At 42.9% G+C, this 15776-nt stretch overlaps 1 protein-coding gene and 1 long non-coding RNA gene across 4 annotated transcripts in view; one reads left to right on the forward strand and one right to left on the reverse strand.

Moving 5' to 3' along the window:
• Positions 1–15776, forward strand: part of LOC119044744 (uncharacterized) — a 42572-nt gene that overhangs the window by 26603 nt on the left and 193 nt on the right. Inside the window, exons 3-4 of one of the 2 annotated variants that reach the window (XR_008391770.1) lie at positions 5856–6092; positions 9806–9914. This is a non-coding gene — a long non-coding RNA (uncharacterized LOC119044744). The remainder of the gene's footprint in view (positions 1–5855; positions 6093–9805; positions 9915–15776) is intronic. The other variant, XR_008391772.1, reaches the window with a different exon arrangement.
• Positions 1–15776, reverse strand: part of COL4A3 (collagen type IV alpha 3 chain) — a 127814-nt gene that overhangs the window by 24348 nt on the left and 87690 nt on the right. For both annotated transcript variants that reach the window (XM_037139236.2, XM_053665707.1), the window contains exons 24-34: positions 15299–15369; positions 14396–14578; positions 12816–12984; positions 10879–10971; positions 10150–10254; positions 8505–8602; positions 7789–7939; positions 7342–7455; positions 5409–5576; positions 2174–2263; positions 1700–1834 (exon numbers count right to left, since the gene is read on the reverse strand). In XM_037139236.2, the coding sequence (XP_036995131.2) occupies positions 1700–1834; positions 2174–2263; positions 5409–5576; positions 7342–7455; positions 7789–7939; positions 8505–8602; positions 10150–10254; positions 10879–10971; positions 12816–12984; positions 14396–14578; positions 15299–15369 (1377 nt within the window). The remainder of the gene's footprint in view (positions 1–1699; positions 1835–2173; positions 2264–5408; positions 5577–7341; positions 7456–7788; positions 7940–8504; positions 8603–10149; positions 10255–10878; positions 10972–12815; positions 12985–14395; positions 14579–15298; positions 15370–15776) is intronic.

Below are 15776 nucleotides of genomic sequence, written 5' to 3' on the forward strand. Positions count from 1 at the left end.
CGCCCCAGTTGTGATAATTTCTACCCTCAGTATCTCACCCATCTGCAAGTGGATGTCTGTGAGTTAGAAATGAAGACTCTAAAAGTGGACTGCATTTAAATTAGGGAGGCCTAAGGAGTATGACCTTTTGTTGGTTTTCAATCTCTGCTCCTCAGTGTGCATTTGAAAACCCAAAAGAAAACATATAGGACAGTTTCCATTCATACTGAACTTTGGGTGAGTGAAAAGAATTGTGTTAGAACCATAGAAATAGCATGTGTCCTTCTGTACTTCACCAAAGGAATTTTTAAGGTATAAATTAGTCCCCATTGTGCATTCATGATGTTAGAGGCAAATTTTAGTTTATGTAGGCACAGATATGGCATTCACATTCTTTTCAAAATGTTTCTATTACTTCCTAAGTTATCTGGAATAGTCCAATGAAGTAGTGTGTAGACAATTTATGAGGACTGGACACTTGTGGTGGTATTTTTTTCATATCTTGGCTTAGACCAGTTCTACCAGATTTTTAAATGAAGTCTCTATTACTTTCTATTTCATTGCCAAAAATGTGTTGCAATCTTCTGTTTGCCCCAGAACTGAACTATCTCTTAGACACCAGATTAAGTAGTAACTACTTAAAAGGCCTTTACTTTTTTTTATGGATTAAAACAACCTTTCTATGAATTGATTTGTCTAATAATTATCCTTTTTTTTTAATTGGCAAATTAATTAGATTCCAGCACCTTCTAGACCCTGGTCAGATGTCACTTCTGGGAAGTCTTTCCCAATTCTGAGAAGACAACTATTCAGTCTTTCTGGTATGGTCTGTAGCATCCTGTGCAGAAATTCTAAAGCAAATCTACTTGGACCGTATGTGCCAATCATAAAAATATTTGTTGACTACAACCTCACTCCTCAAAATTTATTACAAATTACTCAAAACGTAATACGGTTTTGCAACTGTAGGTGCATTTTTTCTTAATTCTTGTGTGAAAGTTGGATCTGTACCTATTTCACCTGACCCAGCAATTCTCTCTTTTTCTAAAATTACTTGGGATTAAAATTGGTCAAGAAGATCATAAGGCAGGCTTTCTCAAAATTTGATTTGATATTGGCTGTATTGATCATATAACAAACACTGTCATAGAAAGTACTCAAATCACTTAAAATAATTTGATTGTGTTTAAATTTTAACTGAATAACTACAGCTAAGATTTAACAGCATTCTAAAGTATTAATTTTCAATGAAAACAAACTTTCTTTTTTTAGTAATTATTCCCCAAAGGACTTTGAGCATGAGAAGCAGTTTTCGGATGCAGTGGGAAAGCTTCATGCTGACGGTTGATGGGATGTAGTGGAATTCGGGGCGGAGGTTTATATATGGAATTTCCTGAAGGTTCAGTTTTCGCCTCACTTGTCAGATAGGAGACATGGAGGCTTATGATTTAAACACTGACTAGTGAAAATGTAAAAACAGCAGACCAAAGTGCAGAAATGACTTAGAGATAAAAAGTGATACGTTATAGAGGCAACATATTATTGCACAAAGCACATGAGACCTGAACTCTAGTTGAGGTCGGGCCACCAACTGGCTGTGTGACTGCGGACAGGACACTGGCCCTCACTGTCCTTGTTTGCCAGCCAGAAGGGTGGCCCCGGTAAGTCTTCGTCACAGAATCAGCTCGAGTTCTGGTTCTAAATGCAAGGTCATCTGTACCTTTGAGGCCCGGTTCTCCTTTGTCCCCCAGGAAGTGGGATATCTGAGAAGGCCCAGGGGGTCCTTTAGTGCCTTTGTCCCCCTTGGCTCCTGGGGGTCCTCTCTCACCCTTTGCTCCTGGAATTCCAAGGCTGCCTACAAGATAGGAGTAAACACAGCAGTTCCTTAATTCTTTAAGTAGTTCATAAGGATGCAGAAGTTCACCGTGCTTACCATAAAACAAAAAAAATAAGCCAGAAAGCTTAACAGAGCCGAGACCTTCATAAGCCATTCCCTCAAACAGGCGGTTATGTGAAGGTGGCCTGTAAGCCTGCAGGGAAAACCATGGTCCTGCTCAAAAGGAAAACACGGAACACAGGAAATAGCAAAATCAGATGCATCGTTCTCCTAGAACTGCTTTCCCTTCGAAGAATAAAATACAATGTACTGTGCCGTTCTTTCCTCCGGAGAGCTGGAGGCCCCGCCATCACTTACCCCTCTGTCCTGGGGGGCCCGGGCTCCCAGGAGGCCCTGGGAGGCCAGCGTTGCCAGGAAAGCCCATCATCCCAGCCATCCCTCTTTCACCTGCGGAAACAAAGTAACTCGGGCAGCACACAGGCAGTGGAGAAAAGCAATTAAGCAAACTAGACTTGGTCTATATACGACAGTAAGTTTCAACTCCACAAACAGAATAAACTATACTTAGAAGGAGAGACTGGGAGTGGAAGGAATGGTTTCCTTAAACAGGAAACGAACCTTATTTGTCTGGGAGATGGGTCAGTCAACCATCTGTTACATCAGGTATGTGAAAGCCACAGGGAGCAGGTCACATTTGTGGGTAAGAATAGAATATGCTTAAGTTTTGGACCTTTCCCTCCTCCCAGTCCGTGACCAGTAGCTTTCTGCTTACTCCCTTATCTTACTTCCTTCATAGCAGTTGTCTAGAGTTGAACTTGTAACTAAGGTATACGTTATTGCCCCCCACTGTCGGAGGTGGAGTCTTGTCCACTGAGGTGTCTCCAGGGCCTGGAACTGTGCTGGCTTGTGATAACTGCTCAGTCATACGAATGAAAAAATAATTTGCAGATTAAGTTGTTATTCTGGACTTTTCTCTAGAGGAAAGGTCAGTGAGATTCTGTGCCATGAAGAGAATATTGGTATAGTCTTCCCAAACATTTAAACTATAAAAATAGGGATGAAATAAAGTGCATTATAAGGGGATGCTACGAATAACTATTTAACATGCCAGCACATTAGATACTAACCTAGAGAAAATGGACAGACTCATCAAGAGGCACAGATTAACAAAACTGACTCGGGAAGAAATAGAAAAATCTGATTAGACCCATAACAAAGGAAGGAATCGAATGAGTATTTTTTTAAATTACCACAAAGAAAAGCCCAGAACCAGATGACTTCACTGGCAAATTCTACCAAACATTTAAAAAGTATCCACGCTTCATAAACTCTTCTGGAAAATACAAGAGGAGGAAACACTTCCTGTCTTATTCTATAAAACCAGTATCACTCTGATCTAAACCCAGGCTAAAACATTGTGAGAAAAAAGACAGACTAGTTTCTCTTGCAAACACAGATGCAGAAATTCTGAACAAAATACCAGCAGATAATATGTTAGTGGTAACATATGAATGGGATTCCACGGCAAAAGCAGTCACCTCCTGGGTCGCTGTGAAATGTGATCCTCCCATCACCACCCTGTCCCTGACTTCCAGCCCCTCGCACACCACTCACAAAACTTCCACGAACTGAAAGGGAGGTACAGAGACCAAAGCCTGTGCCCAGTTCAGACAGCTCCTCACTTCTTCCCATCAGAGTAGATAAACCCTGTGCTTGCCTCCTCCAGCTGCGTCAAAACTGCAGCAAAACCACAGAACTGTTGTTCAGGACTGCCTGAGATCTAGCTGAACAGAAGTCTACAGCTAAGGATTTAAAGGAGCAGCCATGTTGAGACTGGTAGGAGGGCAGGAGACACAGAGTGGGCTGGTCCCACACCCACGTGGCAGATAAAAACCAGGAGGGATATCTGGGCAGTGCAGGTCCTCCCTGAGTGAGGGGTCCCAGCCCTACACTAGGACCCCTGCCCAGGGTTCCAGTGCCAGGAAAAGAAATCCTGTAACTTCTGGCTGTAAAAACCGGAGAGGATTGTGGCTGAGACAGCAGGCTTCTCAAGTCCCAGGACTTCCTTTTAAAGTACCTCCCCGACTTACTTGGACCCAGTTCCTCTGCGCTTCAGCACCTGGGCAGCAGCTCAGAAGGTGCCCAGGACAAATTCGAAGGAACTGAATTGTCCAGCTTCAGGGCGGGCTGGAGAGCTAGCTTTCTCCCAGACAGAGTGCAGCAGAAGCCTTTGTTCCTTTGCTGAGCCCATCCCTCCCCATCCTCCCCCACCCCCACCAAGTCTGCAGACACCATATCTGAGTCTCCATCAGCCTGGTTCACACCGTTCAACCTGAACTGGCTATTCCCCGAGACCCCACCCACCCACACAGCTCCTGGGCTCACCCAAGCACTTCCAGTGGCTTTTCCATACAAATGGCCTGTTTTGATTCATGCCGTGGACTTTCCTAAAACCTCCAGAAGGTTCACTAACCCCAAACAAGCAGCTCCTGGCTTCATTGTGCCCAGTACCTCTTGTTAAGTGGCCCCAGGCCCAGCTTGTAAATGGATTAAATGCTTCAGTCAAAAGACCTCAAGTGAGGTTTTTTGTTTCCATATTTCATGAAAATGGAAAAAAAATCCCCAAAACCTGGGATAGCAATATCTATATCAGACAAAATAGACTTTAAAACAAAGCCTGTAAGACACAAAGAAGAACCCAGCAATTCCACTTTGGGGTATTTACCTGCAGAAGCCCCAAACACGAATTTGAGAACAAAGACATCCATATGGCCATTCAGCACTATTTACAGTAGCCAAGCTACGGGAGCAACCCAAGTGTCCATCAGTAGATGAGCAGATAAAGAAGTGGTGCATGTGTACAATGGAATATGACTCAGCCAGAAAAAAAAAAAAGAAAGAAAACTTGTCATCTGTAGCAACCCAGATGGGCCTAGAGCAGCAATGGTCAAACTTATTTATCTCAGGGGCTAAAATTCCGACAAAAAATAGGTATAATTTTGACTCATTCACACCGGACGGCTATGGTTGTGTTGGTTGTTGTCCGTGTCTTGTTTGACCATCTTGGGGAACAGAGAGGGCAGTGCCCCTGGCTAATAATCAGGTGCTGCATGTTTTTAAAATCCTCGCAGCGTGCTGGTTGGACATCGCTAGCTTAGAGGGCATCATGCCGAGTGAAATAAATCAGACAGAGAAAGACAAATGCCTTATGACTTTACTTATATGTGAAATTAAAAAAAAAACAGGATAAATGAACAAACAAAACAGAAACAAACTCATAGGTACAAAGAACATTTTGATAGGTGCCAGGTGGGAGGGAGGTTTGGGGGTTGGGTGGAAAAAGGGGAAGGGATTAACAAGTAAAAATTGGTAGTTACAAAACAGTCATAAGGATGGAAAATACAGCATAGGGGATATAGTCAATAATGTTATAACTATGGTGTAATATGGGTATTAGATTTATCAGGGTGATCACTTCATAAGATATATAAATATCTCATCACCATGTTGTACATCTGAAACCAATATAATACTGTATGTCAACTGTAATTGAAAAATAAAAATAAGTAAATAAAGGCACGAGAAAGGATACCTGGTGGCCCTACAAATCCTGGATTTCCTGGATATCCTTTCTGACCAGGTGGTCCCAGCTCTCCTCGATGACCTGGCATTCCTGGCGGTCCAGGTTCTCCAGGAAATCCTGACCTATCCATGCCCGGAATCCCGGGGTCTCCTTTTAGTCCCGTTGCACCTTTTCTGCCTGTATAGGAAGGAAGGAAGGGAGGAAGGAAGGAATGAATGAATGGGAAGAACACACAAGCGCTTTCCCCACTGACTCCAGAAATAATTAATGGCTGTAAGCATTGAGATTTGTGATTCTGGGCTAACTAAATAAACCACGCACTTATCAAATTGCCTGACTGGTTGGTTGATCGGTTTCCCCTCCTATAAGAATTTTAAGGTCCCTCTGGCTTTAACGTTTCAACGTTGCATGCAGTGATAAAAATGCAGAACTTAGATCTATTTTCTGGTCCTGCAGGCACATCCTGGGACTGCATTAGTGACTGCGGCTCAGTCTTTAACTTGCAAAGCACATTCAGTGCCACCCACATGGAGCTAGCCTCTGCGAACAATGAGAGCACCGTTGCAACAGTGAATTGCCTTGGTGGAAGATTTGTTTGTGAACACACGGTGGTACACAAGGCATTAGCTGAGTTCTAAAGGACTTTTCCCAGAAAAAGTTCACAGATCTGATTGAAAGGAGCCAAAAAGACGAGTAAGTTTCCCATCATCTGGACGCTCTAGTATGCATAATTTAGATTTATTTTTATACCCTTTCTTTTAGATTGATTTAAAGCAGTCAGCTGCATATGAGATCTGTCTGGAAAAAGCCCAGCCTTTGTTGATATAATGAGGATGGTTTGTACAACATTGATGTAACCTGGAAAAGGAGAGTGGACTGGAATGAACAGGAGTAAGCAATGATGACTTCACTGCACTAGTCAGTGGGGTCGGTAGACACCAATGAGTGAGCATGTGTATTGTGTGACCATCACATTCAAAATGACCGAGTAAGTAGAGCAATGAATCTGTGTCAGATTTTACATTCGGCTTGAATATTCCTCCACTGAAACTGTTGGGATGACTCAGGAGGCCGCAGCTGTGGGCAACTGGTGACTGGCAGCTTCATCACAACAAAGTGCCCACTCATGCATCACGTCTTGTGCAGAGTTTTTCACGAAACATTAATCGCCCAGGTGACTCAGCCCCACTACAGCCCAGATTTGGTGCCCTGTGACTTCTGGCTTTTCCCAAAACTAAAATCACCTTTGAAAGGGAAGAGACTTCAGAACGTCAGTGAAATGCAGGAAAATATGACAGAACAGCTGATGGCAACTGGGAGAACTGTGTGAGGTCCAAATTGTGCCTGCTTTGATGGGGACTGAAGTGTCACTGTCCTGTGTACAGTGTTTTTTGTATCTGTTTTTTTCTTCAATAAATGTCTCTTTTTCACATTATATGGCTGGGTACCTTCTGGACAGACCTCATATTTTAGTTCACAACTTGTTTAACAGAAAATTCACTCTATTTTAATAATAAAGATAAATAAATTTACCACTTTAATATACTTATAAAGGTAAAACTCTTTCCGAGAGTTTATATATATATATATATATATATATAAATAAACTATATATATATAGTAAATATAAATATAATTTATACTATAACTCTCAAAGAGTCGTGTGTGTGTGTAAATATATATCTATATACATATTTAGTGTTTATATTTTCTCACAAGACACAAGCCAACTCACTATACTAACTGCATGTCTCCTACTCTGCAGGTGGGTCTCACTGTAACAAATCCACAACAACAAGGCTTGTTTATACTTAGTACCATTTCCCACTGAACAGTGGTTGGGACTTGTTGCTGGACAGTCTCATGTCACACAGCAAAGCGCACAGCAGGAGTCCCATGCCACTTGCCCTTCTAGTGACAGTTTTTGAGGCCCTCTCCTTACCTTGTTGCCCTTTCAATCCATTTAAGCCTGGAAGTCCTGGGTCTCCCTTGGGACCCTCTAGGCATCTTCCTGGGAGTCCTTTTTCTCCAGGAGGTCCAGGCTGCCCTGGATCCCCTGTAAAAAGAGAGTCCAGAACAGATTCAGGGGCCAATACTCAAGGTCCTATTATTGCTATCCCAAGCATTCTCCTGTAACTCCTCCCCCCTTAAATCAGACTAATTTTTAATACCATTAATATGTCTTATATAGAGGATACTCATTAAGAAAGAAAGAAGGAACAAAGGTAGAGCAACAATGTTGAATGGGAAGATAATTAGGCCCTACAGGTTCTATTTATTGATCTAGAACTTTGTTGGCGAATTCCTTGTCCCTACAGCACCTACACATTCAACCTGCTGCATTGTAGCTGAGCTCAGGGGGGAAAAGTAATTGCACTTGCTGTTGTACCTCGTGGTCCATCAAGCCCTGCAGTTCCTGGAATTCCAGGGAGACCTGGAAATCCAGGGAGTCCAATTTCTCCATTTTCCCCAGAATTGCCTCTTTCTCCTGGAAAACCTGGTGTTCCTGGTTCTCCAGGCATGGCTAGTCCTGGTTCTCCCTATAGCACAGAAACCATGTTAGTTTTGCTAGATCATGCTTCTAAGTCCCTACTGGCTATTGGCTGGTCTTTCAGGCTCTGAACTTGAAAACGGTATCTTCATCATGGGGGTTTTGGGTCCCTTTCTTCACGGTCATCACCATTCCACCAACTCTCCCTTGCAACTCTATTTGCTGACTTTTTTAAATTAAATGATGCTTAGCAATTCTTTCAAGCCTCCACTTTTTCTGAACACTGGGATTTTCTGTAAACAGTCTAAATGTCTCTACTTTTTTTCTCACAGCTATCCATGTTTCTTTCTAGCGTGCTCCCATTTTAAATGTGAATGAATGCTCCTGAAGATTAAGGAAGATAGAAAAGCAAACCTGTCTTCTAACACCTTCTATTTTCCTTTCTAAAAGGGAGGGATGTGTGAGAAACTTTAAAAAGATTCATCCCCTTTATCATCTACAAGTATATTGGTAATTTCTCACACAGAGCCTCCTGAAAGCAGGAACATCCTAACTAGACAACTGGAATTGCTCCTCCTCTTCCCCATTCAGTCTGAATTTTAATTCTCAAAGACCTTGGCTCCTGGGCGGCCTGGCTGTCCAGGTACCCCCGGCTTCCCCACTTCTCCTGGACAGCCTGGTGGTCCTTTTCTTCCTGGAAAACCTCGGTCTCCTACAGGGAAAAATAAAGGTTGTACAATTACTCTTCTTAAAAGATTCTGGTGGCATCTCTTATTTTACCTAATGTTTTCATGAGGCAAGTGGCTGTAAATGTTTTTATGAAACTTTGAATGTAGAGAAAGCCAATGGCTAAATTAGCCATTAAAAGATTCAGTTTCAAATCAGATTACACTGGTTCCCAACTCTTGAAGTTACTTTCTCTACTTTTGTTATTTAATGCCATTGCAATTTCGATTCAGTATTTTTTTAAACAACTGATCTTGGTTGACCATTTGGCTGGCTTTAAAAAAAACAACAGTATATTTTACATTGAGTGTACAGCCAAATACATATTTCTGTGTGTGTATATGTCTATCTATGCAAGCATGAACCAGATCAAGATATACAGTGTTTTTACCACTTAACTATCCTTTCTGAATGTGGATTGTCCGGGGGAATTACTTCAAATGCCCTGTAGCAGCCACTGACTGGGATGAGTTAACTGCTCTGGTATGCGCCGGTGATGGGAGAATTGATAAAGAAGTTGCATTATTTTTGCTGTTTTGTGGTTCAGAAGAAATGCTGATGGAGCAAAGCTGCCTTCAGAGAGTTCCTTTGTGCCCCTAGTTTGACCAATTTTAGCTCACAGTGAGTTCATGGGATTCATCAGACTTCACTGGGGAATTTTTGCTCTTCGCCTTCCAGGAGCCCCAAGGCCAGGGCTGGTGCCCGAAGTTTAGCGTCTCCTTCCAGAAGGCGGCTCCATAGGGGATGCGGCTATCTCCATGCAGGGTCCAAGAAACCACAGTCAAAGCCATTCATGGGGCCACATGAGAACTCTGACTACATTTTTTCTTTCAAATACTCATAAATTGGGATCAATATTCCCATGTTTGGGCACAACTGATGCATGATAAACATTGATGACACACTAATTGAAGATGTGAAGCACCAAAAATTATATTTTGGATTGTATTTTGACCAACACTTTCAATAACATTGAAACAAACATAAAATTATGAAATCTGGAGCTCTGTGTGACAGTCCAGTCCCTTGGACAGGACACTGGCTGTCGGCATCTGGATTTCTCTGGAGTGTCCCCTGTGGTGAGAAACAGTACTTTTTTCCCCTGAAGGAAAATAACTTCTGTGATTAATTTTGGAGTATATAAGGCAATAATCTATGTACGATTTAATAGTTCTTTTTTTTTTATTAGAACAGAAAAGTATAAACTGAAGAAATGCATAAATGTAAAAAGTGCAGGCATCTATTAAGAAGGAAAGAAAGAATTCATCATAATCCTATTATCAAGAAGCATCACTACGGTGAGTTTCCTCCCAGTTTTTTATATGCATTAAAAATATGATTGAGATCAGACTGCAACATCAAAGTGAATTAAGCCTTTTCACCTAATGTTATTGTAAGACATTTTCCCCATTTAAGCCTGATGGAAAACATCACTTTCAAGGATACTAGGCATATTTCTCATGTTATGCATTATATATATTTATAGTTTCTGTGTGTCCACAAGGGACCTATGTTTTAAGTTTGTTGACTTACCCTTGGGTCCAGGAGGCCCGGGGAATCCAACTCCTGGAATTCCTGGATCACCGTCAGGCCCAGGAGCACCTGGGTCGCCACGCTGTCCTTCGGGTCCAGGGAAACCTTAACAACACATCCACATCCACATCAGCAGCCTTCCTTTACCGAATACCGAATGCCTACATTTCTACGTCATCCCAGACATGTTTGAGTGTTGAGAAATAACTTTATCATAACCCTGACTTCCTCTCCATTCCTATCCAATGGACTACTCATTAGGAAATGGCAAATAATTTGGAAAATATAATTAAACTCTTAAAAAGAAATATTCTAGCTATTTTGAATTCTATACGTCTCCCTCCATGCATGCAAAATGAAGTTTTAGATCCTATTGCCAAAGAAGTTAAGTTTCCCAGTGAATAAGCGGTGGGCACTGCAGTAACGGCGGGTAACCATTCCTTGCTCCTCTACCAAAAACCACGAGGAGTGTTCTGCCTGCCAGTTCTTCTAAAGTAACTACATCGACTCTCTTTTGGAATCAGAAGCACCAATGGGAATAACCTGGACAGCTTCAAAGGACAACAGCAAGTCCCCTGACTGTTGGCTGGTTCTCTGACAAAACTGGCCTGTGCTCGCTTTGGGAGCCAACGAATGTGTTTTTTCCTTAAAGTGGGGACAGTGTTGTTCCAGGAAAATCAGGGTGCACATCTGATGCTGTGCACCAGGCCTGGCAAAGGGGATGCTCACCAGGTGGACCTTGGGGGCCGGCACAGCCTGGGGGCCCCGGAGGTCCTGGGGGCCCAGGGACTGGAGTTGAAACACCGACTTCTCCCCTAGGGCCTTAAAAAATCATGATCATGAGATTAGTGTGCATACCGAAGCTTTGCTTGGTTCAGAAAGAAAATACAATCTATATAATATGTGACATGATAATCAAGAATTTACAGACATATTTTAAGGAATCTGAAAAACTTTGCCCATTTATATTGACTCCAAAATGAGCTTCCAGATGACCCACCCTAAGAAATTTTCTTATTCTATTGACAAATATTTATAAGCCCCTGTTGTTAACTAAACCTCACTTTAATTAATAGACCAGTACACTGGTTCATTGAAAAGGAGCCTATTCTAAAAGTGATAGACAATATAAATTCTACTTAGGTATCGATGAATATTGGTAGGATGCTTATTGATTGGGTGACTAGTTTTCACAGGAAGGCAGGATAGTGTACTGCACACGCCATGAAATGGAGCTGATCGGCACTTGAATCCCGGCCTCACTCTTTGGAGGGTCTGGGAGGTGGGGCATATCTAACCCCCCCAACAGGGTCCTCACGTGTTGCTGTGGAAGCGATGCCTACCCAGCTGGTTAAGATCTGAGCTGGCGTTCTGACTACAGTGGCCAATATTAAAAACACATTAGTGATTAGTATTGTATATACGAATGTATACATGAAAATCTGATGATAATATATTTTGAGACATTGGAGTCCTTCACTAAAGATCCACAGTTAGAGCAGAAGAGGGTTTGAAGATGGATTACAAGAGGATTGAGCTAGCTTTTCCCATCCAGGGCCACACGGCAAAGAATTTCGGGTTTGCACCCACAAGGTCTCTGGCGCAACCCCTCACCTCTGCCATCGGAGCAAGACAGCGGCCAGAGAGAGTGCATTGGCGAGCCATGGAGCTGTCTGCCAGTGACACTTTATCCATGGACACCGAAACCCGAATTTCACGGAATTTTCACATGTCGCAAAATGGTGTTTAAAAGTTTTCCCCAATCATTTAAAAAGAAAGCATTCTTAAGTTTGGGACCACACATAAATAAGTGGTAAGGCAGCCTCAGAGTTGAGGCACAGAAAAGAATGCATTGCACATATAACCGTAAAATAAGCTATACATACATGTGTAGACAGAAATGCATGCATGCAATTTATACGTGAATACTCTAGGGATGACCACTCAAAACTTTTTATCCCTTGACAGATGCTATAGAGAGATTAGGAGACCACTGGCTCGTTGGGTCTCACCCCTTACAGTGATGTAAGGAGTAAAGCCTGGCCAGGGTAGCGTTACTTATTTATAACTGTCAGTGACATGCACTTCTCATATTCCACCTCGTTCTCCACCACAGAGAAACACTGAGGACCGGATCGCTCCTGAATCCAGCCACTCCGTTGGTTACATGTGGACACCAAAGTTACTGTGTGTTTAAAACTATTATGAGACAAGTTTTCTTCATTTGTCTTGGCTGCTTTGAAGTGTTCTTGATAAATGGCTTATTAGGTTACAAACCAAGATAGACAAATCTGCAGTAACATTGGTGGACCCTTAAGACCTAGAAGAAGCATCTCAAGATCAAGGTCATAGGTTTTTGCCTCCCCTTTGTTTGCAGTAACCAACTTCCACTCATCCCTTAGGGCCTATTCCTTCCATATACTTATTCTATCAGTAATGGATATAGATTGTCCTAGGAAATTTTAGCTGAATTGCTCAATAACAGGAAAAAACAGGTTTTTCTCTAATACATCCTATAGGTTCTTTCCAACTATCTATGGGTCGACATGTTCTACTTATTAGAAACAAGTTCCTATGTATCCACTGGTCTTCAGGGGGCTCCACTGGCCCTAGGAACCACCAACCTACTCCCCAGGAAAACAGGACTGGAAAGAAAACTAACCAACCGGCTTCTCCAGGCGGTCCACGGGCTCCAGGAACTCCTTGGGCGCCCTTTGGTCCAGGCTCTCCCTGTGGTCCGTAGCCTGGTGGGCCAGCTGGTCCTGCGGGTCCTGGGGGCCCAGGGGTGCCAGGATCCCCTGGAGGACCCTGGTCCCCCTTCTCACCTCGGAGGGCCTGCGGCAACAGGAACACAGTTGGACACTTCATCGCAGTGTTTCCTCCCACAGAGTCACATCACCATGAACACGATGCCCTTAGCACCAAGGAGGTGCTGAATTAAAGAGCGGTTGCCGCTTGAAGGGAATTATTACTAAGATGAGGGTGCTCCATGGTTGCTGCGGTTTTGTGCCCTTCGGCATCCAGCCACAGTTCGTTCACTTGGAGCTCCGCGATCCTCTAGAGACGTCCTACAGTGGGATGCTGCCCACGCGCTACCGGACCCTCAGACGCGGCTCAGACCAGCCAACAGTCCAAAAGGAAGTGACATTCATGTTAATGGTGCATCTCTAAAATCAAGCCAGGACAGCAAACTTGCATTTCCTTTGCAAAAAAGGAAGTGGCCCTTGTCCCTCTTTTAAAATGACAGGGCCTAAGGCCCGACGGATCGGCTCCTTGGTTTTCCCTCACTTTCTGGAACATCTCTACTCGACAGAGCGAATGAAGAAACTGGGGAGACGCAAGTGGCATGTGGGAGCGTCACATGAACTCTGTTAATACCGCAGCCAAAGTGTTCTGGACTCTGCCCTCTACAAAGCACGGCTATGGGGTGGGGAGGATGGGGGGTGGGGGGCGGGGGAGGACAGCCCGGCAGTGCACCAAGGCTCTGCCAGCAGCCCCCATCCAGAAAAGGGCTCCGGTGTCCCAAAGGTTCAGGAAAGACCACGTGCCGTATCTACAACTTCAGGAGTCACGATTCATATTCTGACATTAAGGGATCTGTAGATGAACCTTTCAATCTGTTTGCCAAGTTTCCCTCTTTGAGGGCGGACCCTTCTAAGCGGCTGATACCAATTCACCCTGGGAAAGGCTGGCATGTCACAGGTCAGGCTGGCTGGGCCACCGCCTTGTGAACTTCATGGTAGGGATCTCTCAGACACACCCATGAGAGAGTCTATCTTATGCAGAGATCAGACTTCCATAAGCTTAAATAATGTCAATGGCAAAACATTTGATCTCTTTATTTGACTGCTCTACCCCTAACTATTCAGTCCTTTCATGCATTTATTTTTACTGTAAAGAATAAACATTGCCCCTAAACTACTGACTAAAACTTCCCATTGGTAATCATTTTCTGGATTTCTTATAAATTCATTTGACACAAATGTGAAATTGTAACTTATGTATGAGTCAAGGTCATTACCATGGATAATTTTATTTGCCCTACAAAAATCCAACAAGTGTTACCTATTTTGTCAAAACACAATAAATACTTGGTCTGGTTTGAAGACACCTCATTCTGCAGGTAGAGGGGTGAACAGTGTTGAGTGGCCAACAGTTTTTTTGAAAGAAAAATCACCTTATGCCTTAATTTCAGAGCACGCCTCTTATAGGGAGAATAATTTGGGAAAAGTTACTAGGTACCAACCGGCTCGCCTTTAAGTCCTGGTGATCCCTTTACGCCAGCGGTCCCAGGAATGCCGTCCACGCCCCTTAATCCAGGCTGCCCGCTGGGCCCCGGATCCCCCGGGTCACCTACTTGTCCAACTGGCTGGGGTGCTTCACCTTTTTCTCCTTTAAGCCCTGGGTCACCCTGAGCACCCGGAAATCCCTGGGGTGGTACAGAAATGAGTCTGCATTGCTTTTGGGTAGAGTCGTTTTGGTCAATCTCAAAAGAAAAAAATCTCAAGAACTTTTTAATTTGAATGGAACATATGTAGATTTTTAGACAACTCAGTGCAACACACACAAAAATATAATACAATATGATACACATACAAATGATACAATAATCATCATAATTCAGATTATGTTAGAATGTCGGTAAATTTTAACATGCATCTCTAGCTAATCGGATTGATGTAAATATAGTTATCCACATATAACTTTCTGATTCACTGTGATAATCAAAATTTAAATTTTTAACAACTTCCTTGAGGCATAATCTACATACCATAAAATGTGTCCTTTGTAAGAACACAATTCAATGGCTTTTAAAATAAATGTGTACATTTATGCTACAATCACCCAATCCAGTGTGCAACATTTTTATCACTCCCCCAAATTCCCGCAAACTCATCTGCAGTCAATTCCTGTTCCCAACCTCCACCCCAGGCCACCACTCATTTGCTTCCTGTCTCTGATATCCCTTTTAAATTCACTAATTCATTCACACGTCGTTCATTCCATCATTCAACCGACAAGTGTCTGGTAAGTGCCCGTGCTTTGCCAGGCACCAAACTGATAACCTAGGTGTGGTACAACCGTATTTCCAGACTGAGTGCTCCACTCTCCCACCTGAAATTAAAGCTTCAAAACCATGGAATCTTACCGGAAATCCTGGGAGACCCGAACTTCCTGGGGACCCCGGGCTTCCTTTACTGCCGGCTGCCCCTTGTTCTCCTGAAAAGCAATGAATCAGTAATTGCTCATCGGACACCAACTCTGAGCAGTGAGGATGACATGGTGTGTGGAAAAAATCGGGGTGTTTCTTCTGGGCAAAGAAAGACAACTTCTAGCTCAAAACATGCAGCACAAGAAGAGAATGGGAGAAAATCACTCGATGAAGAGAAAACGTGAACAACACAAGAACTCAAAAATTGTAGCTTCCTGAGATTCTTGTCTTTATAATTTTAAAGAGACACATTTTTTATGATGATAAAAGTAATATGAGCTCAATGTAAAAAAAGTTCAGCTCATTTAAATCACCCACAAATCACCAGCAGATGACAGTATTTGCTAAAATTTTCATGTGTATTACTCATAGAATTTTATAGCCATAAATGCACATAAATGCACTGAAATGAAAC

The sequence above is a fragment of the Artibeus jamaicensis genome, unplaced genomic scaffold (genome assembly GCF_021234435.1).
Source record: "Artibeus jamaicensis isolate MK-2021 breed Jamaican fruit bat unplaced genomic scaffold, CSHL_Jam_final contig_1015, whole genome shotgun sequence".
NCBI lineage: Eukaryota > Metazoa > Chordata > Mammalia > Chiroptera > Phyllostomidae > Artibeus > Artibeus jamaicensis.